This window comes from Barbus barbus (assembly GCF_936440315.1).
Source record: "Barbus barbus genome assembly, chromosome: 12".
NCBI lineage: Eukaryota > Metazoa > Chordata > Actinopteri > Cypriniformes > Cyprinidae > Barbus > Barbus barbus.
The window spans coordinates 27,786,631-27,802,749 of NC_136740.1; the positions used below are offsets into that span (position 1 = coordinate 27,786,631).

The following is a 16,119-nucleotide window of genomic DNA, read 5'->3' on the forward strand; positions in this document are numbered from 1 at the left end:
TGTTATGTGTCAACTGCCCAACCCTTTTATAAATATTAGCTTTATTTATGAACAGTACGTCAGTAAGAAATCCCATTTAGCTGTGTGTGTGTGTGTGTGTGTGTGTGGACCCTCACACATTGTCAAGGTTGTATTTTATTGCCTGGTGTTGTTTCACGGCCTGAATTTTAAGTGGCCGTTGGAGTTGAAATTTTTGATGTAAATGATTTATGCTTCTGAATGGCTGGGCAGTTCCTAGCAGGGTGATTATTTAAAGCTAATCCTTGAGCAGAGAGCCAGCTGTGGACTCCACTCCGACCTTGCAATATTTTTATGGCAGGGCCTTGCAGGAAAGAAGACCTTTAACAACAAAAATAAGGACAAAAATAGCATGCTTACTGTGCCATGGAAAACAATCAATTGCTTTAGTTGCCAAATAAATATCATACAATGATCTCTTATCATTTATTTCCAATCATAGCACACTGCATATGGCATATATTACCAACCCAAGGGGGGTTTGGAAAAACTAGAATTAGGTTTAAGCACTTCTTACACATTGTGTTTATCCACACAATAAATGTCTGACAATTACAAAAGGTATTAAATTGTTTTTATGTATGGGCTCAAAATTTTCCATTTTAAAACAAAGCTATAGTACATGCACAAGAAGACAATGTGACCTTTTGTTTGTCAGGACACTTTCCATCTGTTGTGAAGTTGTGTTATGTGTATGTGTATTATACAAGGCCTCTGTGTCTCTAATCGCTGGAATAGTATGTCTGAGGGAGATTTCTGTGTTTATTAAAAGGTTGTTATGGTGAATAAAAGCATTGGTAATGTGAGCTCTGCATTCAATTCGTTGGAGTGGACTAATTAAAATAGTGGTTGGGTGCTTATGAATAATTTATCACCCTTGTCAAGCTCTTTAGGCTTGCTCTCTAAATGGTTTGGCAACTTATTATATAAAATGTATGTTGTCCATAACACTTTCATGTTTGTATGAAAAATCACTATGTGAGAAACAATCTAAAATGCAAACTATGTTGAGTTGTAATTTGGCACAGGAATAAAGCCAGTGTCTAGTTGCAGTCTGCATCTTTGTGTTTTGCGTCCTCTGCTGGACTATCCAAAAACTGTTTTACAAAAGACACGCCAGAGGCCATTTTGAACATTCCTGCACTACTGTCATCACAATACGTTTCAAATATCATGAATTTGGTTCGTGTTGATCTACCTCATCTACTTTTGTTACAAATAGGCCATGTATTGTGACATGAACTAAGATTATATAACTTTTGGTTAACAAATTTATCTTCAACATATGAAACTGTAAGTCAAAATGTATCTAAATTCTTATTTTCTCGTATATTTTAATTATTATTATTATAAACTAACCGATGCACATTTATCTGACACCCAAACTTAATGTCTTAATCAAGCTGTTCTTTATAATTGGTAAACAAATTAACTGATATTTGATATATCTAAAATATATATTTTGATATATATTTGAAACTTTCTGGTAATTATTATTACATTTACAATTATAAACGGTATATATTTTATAACAATATTTTACACATTAATATATTACAGCAAAATAATTAATAATAATAATTTATATATATTGTTATTTTTTATTATGTGTAAATATTGCGTACAATAGGTGTTTTTCATGTTGTGTTGTTTTCAACAAATACATAATTTTATTTATTTCAAAAATGCATAATATTAATGCAAAACATTTAATCCTGTAAAATGTTATTTTCAGTAAACATATAGTGTACGATAAGTGTTTTTGTTTTGTATTTATATTACTATTTACCCCCACTACGTTGATCTATCACGATTATCTACCCTAATATCGGTTAACATTGTATTTTTTTTTCAATCGCAGGTTCAAACATTGCCAAAGAAAAACCATTTCCTCGCTTGCTTTTCGCGGAATAGTGCGCGTAACAGCAGTGTTGCCAGATTTTTGCCGGCACCGAAGGGCATTTCCAAACTTTCTCCAAAAAGTCCACGCGGCGCGGCTCTGCTGGACTAATTACAGCCCGAACTTTCCCTAATGAGCCGCTGTGAGTGTGCGGCACCGGCCGAGCGCTTGTGGGGTCGGGCGCAGGTGGGATGTCGGTCAGTCGTACAGATGTGAAGGTGTTTTCCGGATCTCCCTCCCTCTCCATCTCCCTGTGTTTTATGTCTGCGTCACAACAAGTCGAAGGAGAGCGAGGCAGAGATGATGATGGCGTCTCTCTCGGGCTGATTCTCACGCCGCTTCCCTGACAAACACGATCGATAGCATCAACCGAGAGACAGAGGGAGGTTGGGAACATGAAGCAGAAGACAGACAGAGAGAGAGAGAGACGGACGGACGGACAGACGGTTGCGCACCGACGGCTTCAGTGAGTGACGCGCGTTTGATCAGTCGCGACTCTCCAAACGCGCCGATTATTCGGGACAGTGATTGAGACGCAGAATAACACCGGGCATCAGGCGTTTCATGTGAGACTGACATCTCTTCCCCGTCTCTGTGACCCCAGCAGAGCAGAACACTTAACACAGGTACATCCCGTCCACGTATGATCCGTCATGCGTGTTAATTGATATGTGCATGCGCGTGCCATCATGTGTGTCAGCTCTTCGGAGTTGGGTGCATTGATTAGGGCACATCTGGCCATGCGTTTTGCATGCACTCTTTCATGCGTTGTTGTGTCATCTGCATATATTATGGTCCGTTGCATAAGGCAGCCAGTGTTTTTGATCATGTGTGGCACTGCAATGTGCATTGACTCTTCATCATTTATCCTACTGTACTGTATACTGTCGCTATGCACAGAGTTTAACCCTTTAGGCTGCTGCTGTTTGGTGCTGCTGCTGGTGTTTAATGCCCCTGGATCTTTTTTGCACTTTTCTTTCCCGCGCTCTTTAGGATGGGGGGAGTCAGTGAAGGAGAGGATGTTTTAGCCAGGTGGAGCGATGGACTTCTGTACCTCGGCAATGTCAAACGAGTAAGTTTGCTGTTTGTCTGAGTTAGTTTGGAAGAGAGAAAATGACACTAGCTGAGAGAGAGAGAGGGAAAGAGCAAGTTTGAAACTGTGTGACTTGTTGGACTCGGTGTATCTGTTTGTGATGTTGGACTGTATTTATTTGGCAGGTGGACAGCGTCAAGCAGTGCTGTTTGGTCAGATTTGAGGATAACTCTGAATTCTGGGTCCTCAGGAAAGACATCCACTCATGTAAGTGAAGAAACTTTCCAAACTCAAAAAGCATAGTGAATACATCCAAAATAAAAAATAATTTATACTTTGCATAAAGAAAATGAAGTCTATTTTTAGGACACGTGTAATATTATTTATTTATTTTGCATTATATTAATGTGAATGAGATTACAGTAATGAGGTTTTGCTAAAAGAAATATAAAAAAAGGTAAAAGTCTTATTTTTTAATCATTGTTTTTAATATAATTTTTATATAATTTTTCTTTAAATTTTATTTTTGTTTAGGGTTAAATATGACCCAGACATGTTCTAGACAGGTTATATTATATTAAACTCTAGATATTACACCAGAATTACGCCCTAAACAATTAGGAGCAGTTAACAAAATATTAATAAAAGTTACTAAATGAAGTTGCTTATTTTTTTCTACTTTGTCACAATAAATTTATTCAGAAAAATATTTGTTTCTCTCTGTTGCAAATATAATTGCGAGAATAATTAAATCAATAAAAAAAGAACTGTTTTTAAGCATGTTTTCTTAACACCATGCTGCCATTGGTTGATCAAACATAGTCCCGCCTCAAACTCACATTATTGGTTGAGCCAATTGTACTGTCTCAGGCTGGTTGGGATGCTTTTTTTTTTTTTTTTTTTTTTTTTTCAGATTTTTAAATTACAATATAAACATGACATATATGTTAAACAACACAATCTGCCGTTTTCTTTTTTGGGGATGCTTTTTTAACATCTAAAAAAAAGGCACACATCACTTTTACATTAAATCGTATGTTTTTAAAAATATTTCATTAGCTGAAAATGAGAAACTATGTAATACATTAATGTTTTTGTTTTTTTGTTAATTATTAATCTAAAGTAAATTGATAGTCTAAAGTAAATATCAAAACAAAATGTTGACATATTAGATATTGAAACATCTGTACAGTAAATGAATTGTTTCTTGTGGTCAGTCTCTTCAGGTGGAGAGGAGGTGTGCTGTATCTGTGATGCTCCGCCTCTTAAAGAACCTCTCGTAAACTGCCTCAAATGTCGCCACGGTAATATGACAAATGAAAATGAAACAGTTTTGATTTCTTCTATCGGTCTTATAGTTATTATAGTTTTTGTGTATCAAGTAATGCGTTACTCATGTTGCATTTTTTTGTTCTCGATCCATTTTTTCCCCCAGGTTATCATCCAGAGTGCCACACGCCGCCCATTGACCATGAAGTTGACCCCAACAGTTGGATATGTCGCCAATGTGTCTTCGCAGTCGCAACAAAGGTTGTACCTCGCCTCAATCCTGAAATTAATATTTAGAAACATGGACAGCGTTGTCATTCAAGGTCTATTTCAAATCACACACAAGCTTTAATCTTGCTCTGAGATATAAAGGGTATCCATGGTTTACTGCACTTGACTGCGTATTTATTACATTGCAGCACTCTGCAGGTGATGGCGGTGGTAGAGCTGCGTTAAATGGGCCTGTGCTTTTATCCGTCTGTCAGCGCGCTCGTTTCACAGGCCTTACATGCTGATTTGAAGATAAAATCATATTCACCGACCCCCCCAGCAGGAAATATTAATGACTTCCTTCAGCGTGTCTTCTCCAAATTCAATCTTCAGATGAAATCGCTGTTAAATGTGCTTACATGACAGGAGATCGCGTGTCACGGAGAGGTGGGATACATTGGAATGACGAGCTGTGTTCTGTCCTAGAGAGGGGGAGCGTTAAAAAGAGGACGCTTCGCACGGCTCATGCAGATCATGAAAGTGCGGCTGCCCTATCAGCTGTCATCTTTAGACTGGGACCCGCAGCACTTGACCAACCTGCAGCAGTGTTACTGCTATTGTGCTGGACCAGGAGAGTGAGTCCAACTTATATCAATCTCACATGACTATGACAATGTTTAGAATGGAATATTAGAGTACTGCGACTGTACAATGTGCGGGATGTACTGCTTGGCTCTACTGATGCATGCAGTATGCAGTATTTTAGTTTGTTTGGTCATCGGAACTGATTTGGAGAAATTTGGCATTACATCATTTGCGCACCTCTGCAGTGAATGGGTGCCGTCAGAATGAGAGTCCATACAGCTGATAAAAACATTGCAGTAATCCACAAGTAATTCATATCATTCCAGTCCATCAATTAAAGTGAAAAGCTGTGCGTTTATAAGAAACAAAGCCGTCATTAAGATGTTTTTAACTTCAAACCATTGCTTCGTATTTTGTCTAAAATCCGAGTCTTATATCCATAATATTGGTTTCTTTAGTGAAAAAGTCTGAATCAGGAGAGAAATATCCACATATGTACAGTCTAAAACAGCTCTAAACAAATATTTTAGTGGATTTTGATGTGAGAGGATAACAGGGAATGAACTTTTTTTGCTAAAGGAAGCATTATAATGGATTGTGGACTTATATTTTAGCCGGAAGCAATGGTTTAAAGTTAAAGCTTTTAATTGATGGATTTGTTTCTTACAAACACACAGCTTTTCACTTCACAATACATTAGTTGATGGACTAGAGTGGTGTAGATTACTTGTGGATTATTGTGATGTTTTTATCATCTGTTTGGACTCTCATTCTGACGGCACCCAATATGTCTATATAGTTTTTTTTTTATTATAACATTTTCAGTGTTTATAGTTTTAGCTAATTATAACACTCCTGCTTACATCCATAAAAATCACAGAAATACCAGCTGTTTAAAAGACATTAGGCAAAATTCTTTCCGAAAATGCTGAGAAAAAGCTGTAGCGTGATTTGTTTGCAGATGCTAATTGTTTTGATATTTTGGCATCTAATGCAATGCCATTCAGACATTTGAAGTGTGTTTTCAGTGCCTAAATATTTTTTGGCTGCACTGTATATGCAGAAAATGTATTAAGTAGATTCTTTAAAATAGAATTCCATAACTAGCAATTGTAGCAATTATGTTTTCATTTTAGTTGAGAGTGATGTGTTTTCAGGAGTGAGTGTGTCTAAATTGAAGCATGTTGTTGTGGTCAGGTGGAATCTGAAGATGTTGCAGTGTGGGAGTTGTGGGCAGTGGTTTCATGAAGCTTGCACTCAGTGCCTGACCAAACCTCTTCTCTATGGAGACCGGTGAGGCTGATGCCGTTGTTAAGCACATGCTGTTGCTAAGCTAATTCTGTCTAAACCTTTTCATCTGTGTCTCCTCTTTACCTTTCAGCTTTTATCAGTTCCAGTGCTCAGTGTGCACAAATGGTCTAGAGACCATCCAGAGGCTTCCAATGACCTGGTAAGAGCGCTGCTTCTGTTCTGTTTGCCGGACTGCAGAACTGATCTGAAGAGCTGAATGTAGTTTCTGATGATCCTCATTCTGTTGGATTGCAGGGTAGATTTGGCCCATTTGGTGCTGTATCACCTCTCCCTGTGCTGCAAGAGGAAGTATTTTGATTTTGATCATGAAATCATGTCTTTTGCAAATGAAAATTGGGAATCTTTGCTTCTTGGCACGGTAGGAAAATATAGTCAATAACACAGACACGGCTCAATTTAAAGTCAACATGAATCATCAAATGCAACCCATTTTACTTTTGTTATCTGGCATATTTATGAATGAAACAGGATATCAACCAGAAATTGGTTGTGTGTGTGTGTGTGTGTGTGTGTGTGTGTGTGTGTGTGCGTGTACACACACACACACACACACACACAGTAAATATATATAATGAAGGTTTTATAAAAATAACAGGAACTTGTTTCAGGAAATGTGAACGTAATAAATCTTTTTTTTTTTTTTAAGTCTTCATAATATATTAATTTTCTATTCTAATTTTCAATATATAAATAAACATATATGTAAAGTATATATATATGTATGTATGTATATGTATATAAATGTGTGTGTGTGTGTGTGTGTGTGTATATATATATATATATATATATATATATATATATATATATATATATATATATTTATATATATATATATATTAATCACATAAGAGCTAAAACCTCAATAAGTTAAAATGGAAACTGAAAATATAAAATATAAAAAAACTATTTCAAAATATTAATAATAATTGTTTTACTGGACAAAAATAATTTTCTGTAAAGACGTAAGTTTACTCTCCAAATGCCGTCTGCCTCGGACTAACCATAGTAAGCAGCAAATCATGATTCATTGCTTTGACGTGAAGGATATTGACTAAAATTAAGCACTTCAATACGTCCCTATCTTTTCAATAAGAAATACATCAACACAGGAAAGAAAACTGCATTAGCAGAGCTGTTTCATAAGGTTTTAAGGAAGTAAACAGGGTCAATTTTGATTTCACGTTGACTTGAATGTATTCCTGAGTGTAGTTTTGAATACTCTCTCTTGCAGTTTGTGGTCAATCTGAGCTCTTACCTTTCAAATGCATTTGTTACACTCTATATTTTGGTCTCTCAGCTGTCAGACACACCGAGGCAAGACCGTTGCCAAAACCTGCTCAATGCTTTAAATTTCCACAAAGACAGGTGAGACACGGATTATGCTCTGAAAACTGCCTTTCGGCTTGATTTCCATGTGGCAGCCCATAGGGATATATCACATATTTGCAATAATATCTGCAAAACCATTACTGTAATTGCTTTACATTCAAAGTGACTCTGCGTGTGTGATTTCACTCTCTGGAAATAGTGTTTTGATAGCTGAAGGTGGGTCTGTCTTTCAAAATAAATAATTTAAAGTCCATTTCCATTTTCATTCTGTCAGGGTTTATGGTTGATGCTGCTCATACGCTAGCACTTAAATATCTGAATCAAATGTTTTAGTTGGCAAGTTTGAGACGCCCAGGAACAAATAAAAATCTGTCAGCGAGCCCTGAAGAACAACAGCTGAATACCAATCCAATCTGATTTTGCTCTGTCGTAAAGGTTTGTTTCGGGGAAGGAAATAAAGAAGAAGAAGTGTCTCTTTGGTCTTCAAGTTCGGGCTCCTCCCCCTCTGTCATCAGACCAATCACCTTTCATTGCCGAACAGCCAATCAACATCACCCACAGGAGAAGGTCAGAGACAGGAGCACACCAAGATCTTTTCATATCAACATTAAAAGTAGTTTGCAAACTATTTTAATTGTTTAACTGATGCATTTCTGAATACAACAGTAAAAAAGGGAATTATGGACATTATAATGGATTGTGAAAAGTGGACGTCACATACAGTACCAAAATGAACACTTATTGATAAACTGAGAAAAGGGATTTATGACATAAACCAGAAACAAAAGGTTTCAGATTTTAGACAAAAGTTTATGAAGACTTAAAAAAAAAAATTATAATAGAATAAAAACTAAATATGGTCGGTATTTATTTACATTTACATTTTATGCATTTAGCAGATGCTTTTATCCAAAGCGACTTACATTGCATTCAAGTTACAGTTTTTACATTTTATCAGCTCTTATTTCATGTTAACCTAACAAAAGGTAGAATAACTTCAAAGAAATTAAAATTATTCTCATTAATTTTATTTACTGACCTTCATGGCATTCCAAAAATAAAAAAACTCTTTTAAAAATTAGATTTTTAAAATAAACTTTAGCCAGCTTTTTTCATATATTTTTTTATTGTGACCATGTTTACCAAGCTAAAAAACAAACAGAACCAATATGATATATTTTTTAGTAATTCATATTTTAACCAAAAAAAGCATGAATAATGGCTTGAACAAGATTCAGAGTTACATAAAAAATCTCAACATTATTTTTCTCATCTGTCTTAAGTAAAATATTTTAAATTCAGTTTGTGTAATTGTTTTGCATTTGCTTTTTTGTCATTTTATTTTTAATTAAATTGTATTCAAATTATTAATTTAAACAAAGTCAAATAAATTGAAATGGTTTTCATGTTGAAGTAAATTGCTGTCTTCTCTCCAGCCCCATGTCACTGCCCTGCCAGCGGAGAGCGGTGGGTCCGGAGGCCCGTAAATCAAAGCGTCGGGTCACTGAGACACAGGTCAGTGCGTCTGCCTTTAACAGCAGCAATCAAAAGATGGCTGGCAGAGGCCAAGCCCCCTCTGCATCAGTAATGAGACACCCAGCGTCACCTTTTGGGTTTGTTTTTCTGCTCATATTCATTTGACTTATATTTGCAACATGCTACACTGAGACTGTAGTCTGTCTACCCTTGCAATACAAAGAATGCATACACCCATTTAGTGAAGGGTTTGTTATTTAAAAAAACTTAAAGGTGTGGTTGACTGTTTTTTTTTCTAGGCTTGATTGTGTTTATGGGGTGCAGTCTAACATGTGTTAATGCTTCATTAAAAAAAAAAACACATTATTTTTCACATAATTTACCTGTATTCTACACCGCTCTGTCCCTTCTCCTTTGATTATTTCCTGTTTTTATGAAGCCCCTCTCTCAGAAATACGCGATGGGCCGATTGGTTAGCTGGCCCAGTGTGTTGTGATTAACTAAACCGCCTCTAGTGCGCGTCTAAACCTCAATGGCATGTACTCAGGTTGTATTGTAAACAATGGCGTCATCGATATTATCAATTTCAGCCCGAATAAGAATATACGAATAGATTCTTTAGTGCACCCCTAGTTTTGACGGCATGGCAACAACTCTTCCTCTTCTCTGAAGCAGCACAACATGGCCCCGCCCCCTTTGTTGGCTTTTCCCGGGGGTGGGGTTTATCAGGGTTTGTGACGTCACAAACCCGGGAAGTAACTCGTTGTAGTCCCTACGAGCCGTTTTTGTGGGCATTATACTGCTATAACTTTAAAGGTGCAGTAGGTGATTGTCTTCAGAAATATTTTTTGTTATTCTGGTTGAAAGTCTCTTCACATCTTGATAGCAATCATTAAGTTAAGTGGTCTAAATATATTTATCTGTATTTATATATTCTGTGGAAGGTGTAGGACCAAGAAATGTTCATCCAATCAAAACGTTCGGTCCGAGCGTTTTAATTATCTTTCCTACCTGCCTGTCAATTTATGTTTTTGCATACCTCTGTGCACCCTGTTCGCGCAGACATGATACATCATCAGCGCGTTCACGCACGCTATGCAGTCAGAGCGAAAATGGCAGGCAAACATCAACAACCCCATCTTCCTTCCTGGTATCGTAGTACTTTTACTAACTGTGCTATAAAGTTTTATCACCGGTGAATGGTGTAGCCCAGCGGTTCCCAATTCCAGTCCTCGCGCCCCCCGTCTCTGCATATTTTGCATGTCTCTCTTAGTTAACACACCTGAATCACATAACCAGCTCGTTAGAAGAGAGCTACGTGCATGAACTGTGTTTCGATTGACATGCTCCCTACACAGTGTTCATTGCTCCCTACTCCCTGAGCAGGGGAAATCCATTGAAGTTTATTTCACTTCGGAATATTCATTCACGGATTTGCGCTGCGCAGCATCTTCACACACAGGCGAAACTTACTAGAGAAGTGTGACATACTGTAATATACCTCTGTAAATAAATGCAATTTAAATTCACATCTCGCACACTTTAATGCCCTTTGTATGGAGCATATGCTTTGAACTGGAATCATGGCGGAAAATCTGGTGATATCCACTTCGCAGGGCACTTATTACGGTCGAATAGAACAAACGTCAGACGTGATAAGATATACATATGAAATGTGCAGAGGTGCGAGGACTGTAATTGGAAATCGTTGATGTAGCAATTTAATGTTGTCTCTGGTATTCTGCTCTTTGAGCATATGTGCGTTCAGGGGGCGTGGCTTTGGACGGCCATTGCAGGGAGGGTGGGACGTTCACTTTCAGTGCTGTCAGGCTAAAGTTAGCATTTTCCGAGATCTCCTATTGCACCTTTAAAAGATATCTTCGTTTGCATTGAACTTTCAGCGTTGTAATTTTGCAGATATTGTTTATGCTCAAACAGCAACATTACACACTAACTAACATTAAAAAAAAGTGAAATCGCAATCAACCACCCCTTTAAGTCCAATTGGGACGGTAAAAGCCCAGCATCAGTATAGCTTCTGAATTAAGGGTCACAGCACCAGAAAAACATGTCAACATGAATAATGCCTAAACCTCAAGAAGACACAGAGTTATACATGTATATAAAAAACCTCAACATTTACTTGTGCTGTAGGAAAACTACATTTCCTATTCCACCAGAAAATGTGCAAAGATATAACTATTTTTTTGGTGTTGTTGTTTTTTTATGTTTTGAGTCACAGTATTTTTTATATTTATTTTATTAATATTTTGTTTTTTTTATTTTGCACTGAACAGGTAGTCCAGCTTTGTTTTCCTCATCCATCTAAATAAAATAGTTTTTTTTTAAATACCATTTGTGTTGTTTTGGAATTTAATTTAATTTAATTTGTTTAGCTCAGGTTATTGTTTTACAATTGCAATTATTTTATTTTATTTTTTTATTGTATTCTTTTGTTCTGCTTTTGTTTTGTTTTATTATTTAGAGCTGCACAGATAGTCCAGCTTTGTTTTCCTCATCCACCTTAAGTACAATATTTTTCATTCGTGTTTTTGTTTTGCAATAGCTTTTTTAGTTTAATTTTATTTTATTGACTGCAGTTTCCTTTAGTGTGGTAAGCACTTATTTTTATTTTTTCTTGACTTTTTATATGTTGCTAGCAAAAATGTGTTTTGTCATAATACACAGCTATTTTTAATCTTTCTCGTCTCAGTGGAGAAAATGCTTTTTGTATTCAAATTTCTGCAGTTATGACATCTACCAGTAGGGGCTAAATGGCAAAACTAACTAGCAAAACCTTACGCAATTAATGTGATCGTTCATTACCATACTTTCCAAGTGTTCGGGAACTGCTGTCTCTTGTTTTGAGCTGCTGTGTCAAACTGCTATTGTCAATTGACTTTGGTAGTAATGATATGTGCCTCAGTATAATGCCGTCATTTAGATTCAGTGTGTAGCGGAGTGATTCCTTACACTGCTGTCACACACGGCACCACTGCTTCTCTCCCACTGTGTGCTGTATTACACAGCTAACACAGCCATGAATCCAAGACTATGGGCAGAAATCACCTAAAATCATTTGAAAGTCTAATTTTCCTTTGTGCTTTTCAACACTTAGGAACAAGAAACCATTCTGTTGGGGAGCTGTCTCAATTTTTTAATAATTGTCAAGAGGCCACAGGCATAACAGGCGACATGAATAAATGCATTAATGCAATAATGGCATTTACAGTCTTAGTTTTGTTGAAGTGTGAATGAACCTTCTGTTCTGATCAGAGATTTTATTTTTATTTGTTTTACAGATTTTTTTGCGTTTTTTTGTATAAAAAAAAAAAATGAAAATAATCCCCCTCGTATGATTTTATTTAATCTGTAGAACACACACATTTTTGAAGAATATCCTGGTGGATATGCCCTTTAAACTTTCTTATTTTTAACTGTTGGTCATGTCTTTTTAGACTTGTCCAACAGGAGTAGCGACAAACGCTATTGACCTGGTGCCATGCTGCCACGCTTATGTTGATGGAACAAGCCTGTATAACCCTAGAAAACCAGAGGAAGAGATGAGTTTGGGGTCAGTAGCATGTTAAAATCAACTTTGAACTGCAATGAAATTCACACCATGAACCCTAATCGTCATTTCATTTATTTATCTATTACAGTTCACCTCCCAAGAGAATGTATGCGCTCTATCACCCTTCATACAACAGATCTCAGGACCTGTCTAGAACTCTGCATCATTACAGGTCTGTGAATAACGAATGCGATGAAATGCATCTATTTAATGCTGAAAATGAAACATTTGGTGTTATTTACTCACCTCGTGATGTTTCAAACTGGTATGCCTTGTGCTTTTTGTTCTATATATAACATTGTAGTGGCTACCAAGCTTCAAAAACGGACCAGCATAAAGCAATTTAAACAGTAGCTCATGATTGATGCACTATATATGAAGCCATGCAGTACAATATTTTTTATGCTACAAAAATAATTTTCTTTCTTAGTATTTTTGACTTGTTTTCTATTAAAAATATCTAAAAATGATCAAGTTGCATTTATTTCAATAGGAAAATGACTTATATCTTAAAAATAAGTCTTATTTTCTGACTAATCAAAATTAGGTGTTTGTTCTTAATACTAGAAAAATATTAGTTAAGTGTTAAGAAAAATAAAAGTTGTTTTCCATTTGAAGTTATTTCTCAGTTTATGCTTAAAACAAGAAAAAATGTCTAGTATTGGGATAGGAAAAATAACTTAATTCATATAGAAAACAAGATTTTTCGGACTCCTTTGGTGGATCTATTTTCTTGTTTCAAGCAAAAACTCACTTAATTTTGATTCTTTTTTCTTTTTTTTCTTTTTTTTAGAAAACAAGACTTAATACTTAACATCATTTTGCTTCTCAAATAATTTTGATTTAAGAATGCTTAGCTATCTGACTGGAAAACAAAACCCAGATTAAGACAATTATTATTATTATTATTATTTTATTTATTTATTCACACTGTACTGTGTATCTCAAATCTCCTTTTTCAATTTAAAATGGAATGGCATGGAATTAGCAGTAAATATGGCTTGCTAACATACATTTTTTCTTTAACGAGTTTATGCTTAAAACAAGACAAAAATATCTGCCAGTTGGGTAAGAAAAATACATTTTCCCTTTGAATTAAGTTTATTTTGGCCTCACTGACAGTTATTTTTTCTTGTTTTAAACATAAACTCACTTAATCATGATCCATTTTTCAGAAACAAGACTTATTTTGTAAGTCATTTCTCAGCTCAAGTAAATGTTTCTTGATTTAAGAATGTTTAGCTATTTGTACTTGAAAACAAGACAAAAATACAATACATTGACATGCAGCATATTTGAATGCAAATGCAAATATTTCAGAACCGAAAATTATGAAAGATTCAGTAAATATTGACTATAATTTTAGTTTGTTTCTCACACAAATTTGTCATACGCATGGACTTCTTCTATGGTGCTTTCCTTGTGTTTTATTGTCATTATTATTTATTTATTATTATTATTATTTTCACTGCTTGCTGGTCACTACCCTGCAAATAATTTCCAGTACAATACAGTATCTAAAAGCAAAAATGACATAAGATATTAAGTTTTAAGCCTAAACTCACTTAATTTGATACCTTTTCAGAAACAAGACATTTTACAAAAATACCAAGTAAGAAAATAATTTTTTGCAGTGTACGAACTGTAGGGTGCGCAATTCATAATTTAGAATTTGGGTGAACTGTTCTTTCAGATTGAGCTCTTTTTGTATGTCTAATTTGTTGTCTTCAGTGCAGAGGACCCTTGTCGACTTCCAGCCCCCTGCCTTCCATTCTCCCTGTCCTCGGCTCACCCGACCGGACAGCGCTATGAAAGCTGCCCGTCTCTCTTCCTGCATGACGTGCCACCCTACCCCAGTACAGTCGGCATGGGGGGGCCCACGCCGATGGGGTGGGGAGGAAGCGACGGCGTCAGGATCCTGGCCAGACGCGTAACGGCGGACGGGAAAGTCCAGTACCTAGTGGAATGGGGAAATGTGAGCGTATACTGAGAACCTGTGTGCGACAGAGAAAGAGGAAAGGGCTAGAGACATCAAGATGCATCATTAGGGGTTGCATGGTTACGAGCAGAGGTGTGAAAGCATCAATGAGCAGGTGGGTGTTCAGCGGTCGGGAGAAGAAAACCACATCGAGCAAATCCAGGTTGAGCTACACAGCAGCTTCACTCTGAGATTATACTGTTAAATCTCTTACACTTTCTTTTACAGTGTCTCCTATATTTTGAATACTGTTAGAAAACACCTTTAGAATGCCTTGAACTTTATTATCATCGCCATCACATGTTCTTCTACACGTAACGTTCAGGAAAGCTTCATCGTGCGGTCACATCAATAATTGTAATATTTTAACGACAGGGAAATGAGTGCTCCTCTAAAATAATCAAATTAGAACTATTCCAGGTTTAGTCCAAGTCAAACTCAATCAACAGCAACTGTGGCATACTGTTAATTACTAAAAACATTATTTCCACTTCTAAAAATGGAAGTGAAGGAAATGTAACAATGCTTGTAGTTTACAAATTAGTTTTCTACAAATCAGGGGCGGAGCCAGGGGGTGGCCGTGGCCACCACCGATCTAAGCTTGGCCACCCTGCTCAAAACTGTTTTTGTCCCCTTTTTCTTTACAAGAAATGCCTTTATTAAGACGCGGAACCAGTGTATTTATTTGCATCCAAATCAAACGGAAGACGTTTCAGACGCGTGCTTCAGCTTTGCCTCAGCGCCAGGAGCAAGTCAAATGAGCACGGAAAAAGTACACTAGCCAAATGAGCTTCGGTAGAACAATGAGATGCTGTTAGGCTATATGCCAGTTAAACAAACTTTCCTGTCCTCTCAGCCGTCACTGCGCTCCCATCGCATCATCATAAATAAGCGCTCAAGAAACTATGAGCATACGACGTAGTTCTTTCGTCCGGTAAGTCATGAAATTACCAAAAAGGTAATTAAAGCTGCAAACTGTGCATGCATGTATGTATGCATTATATTTCAGAACGTCTCTCAAATGCATACTAAAATATAGGCTATCGTGCAATTCCAGATCACAATAAGGTGCAAGCTGATATCTATTTAAATTTTTTATTTAATGCACAAGTAAATGTGAGCACAGTGCACTTATGCTAGAAAATATGCACTATTTTTTCATAAATTTTACAATTACAAACGAAAATGAAACCATTTAAATGCATAAAACAACTAATTTTACATTCTGGCATTTATGTGCTGTTGTCTTCCGGCCTTTTTCACATTCTTATCACTAACTGCATGTCTCATCCATGAGTATGTAATGTTAGAGAACAAGTTTTTGGGGGGTTTTGAGAACCAGAACCAAACTGACAGAGCAATAAAGCTATAGTGAGCCCCTTTATACCTGGAGGTGAGTAATAATACAAAAATTGTCATATTCACTCAGTATTACT

The 16,119-nt window shown here is 36.4% G+C and overlaps 1 protein-coding gene across 1 annotated transcript; it reads left to right on the forward strand.

Annotated features, from left to right (window-relative positions):
• Positions 1-2,912: 2,912 nt before the first annotated feature.
• On the forward strand, positions 2,913-14,695 carry LOC306877555 (PHD finger protein 1-like; the record flags this gene model as incomplete). Its single annotated transcript, XM_079429387.1, has 14 exons — positions 2,913-2,990; positions 3,137-3,218; positions 4,169-4,255; positions 4,387-4,481; positions 4,917-5,065; positions 6,213-6,308; positions 6,397-6,465; positions 6,561-6,684; positions 7,624-7,691; positions 8,091-8,222; positions 9,092-9,170; positions 12,590-12,705; positions 12,794-12,877; positions 14,437-14,695. The coding sequence occupies 14 exons, from the start codon at positions 2,913-2,915 to the stop codon at positions 14,693-14,695; spliced, it is 1,518 nt and encodes a 505-aa protein (XP_079285513.1).
• Between the last annotated feature and the right edge of the window lie 1,424 nt (positions 14,696-16,119).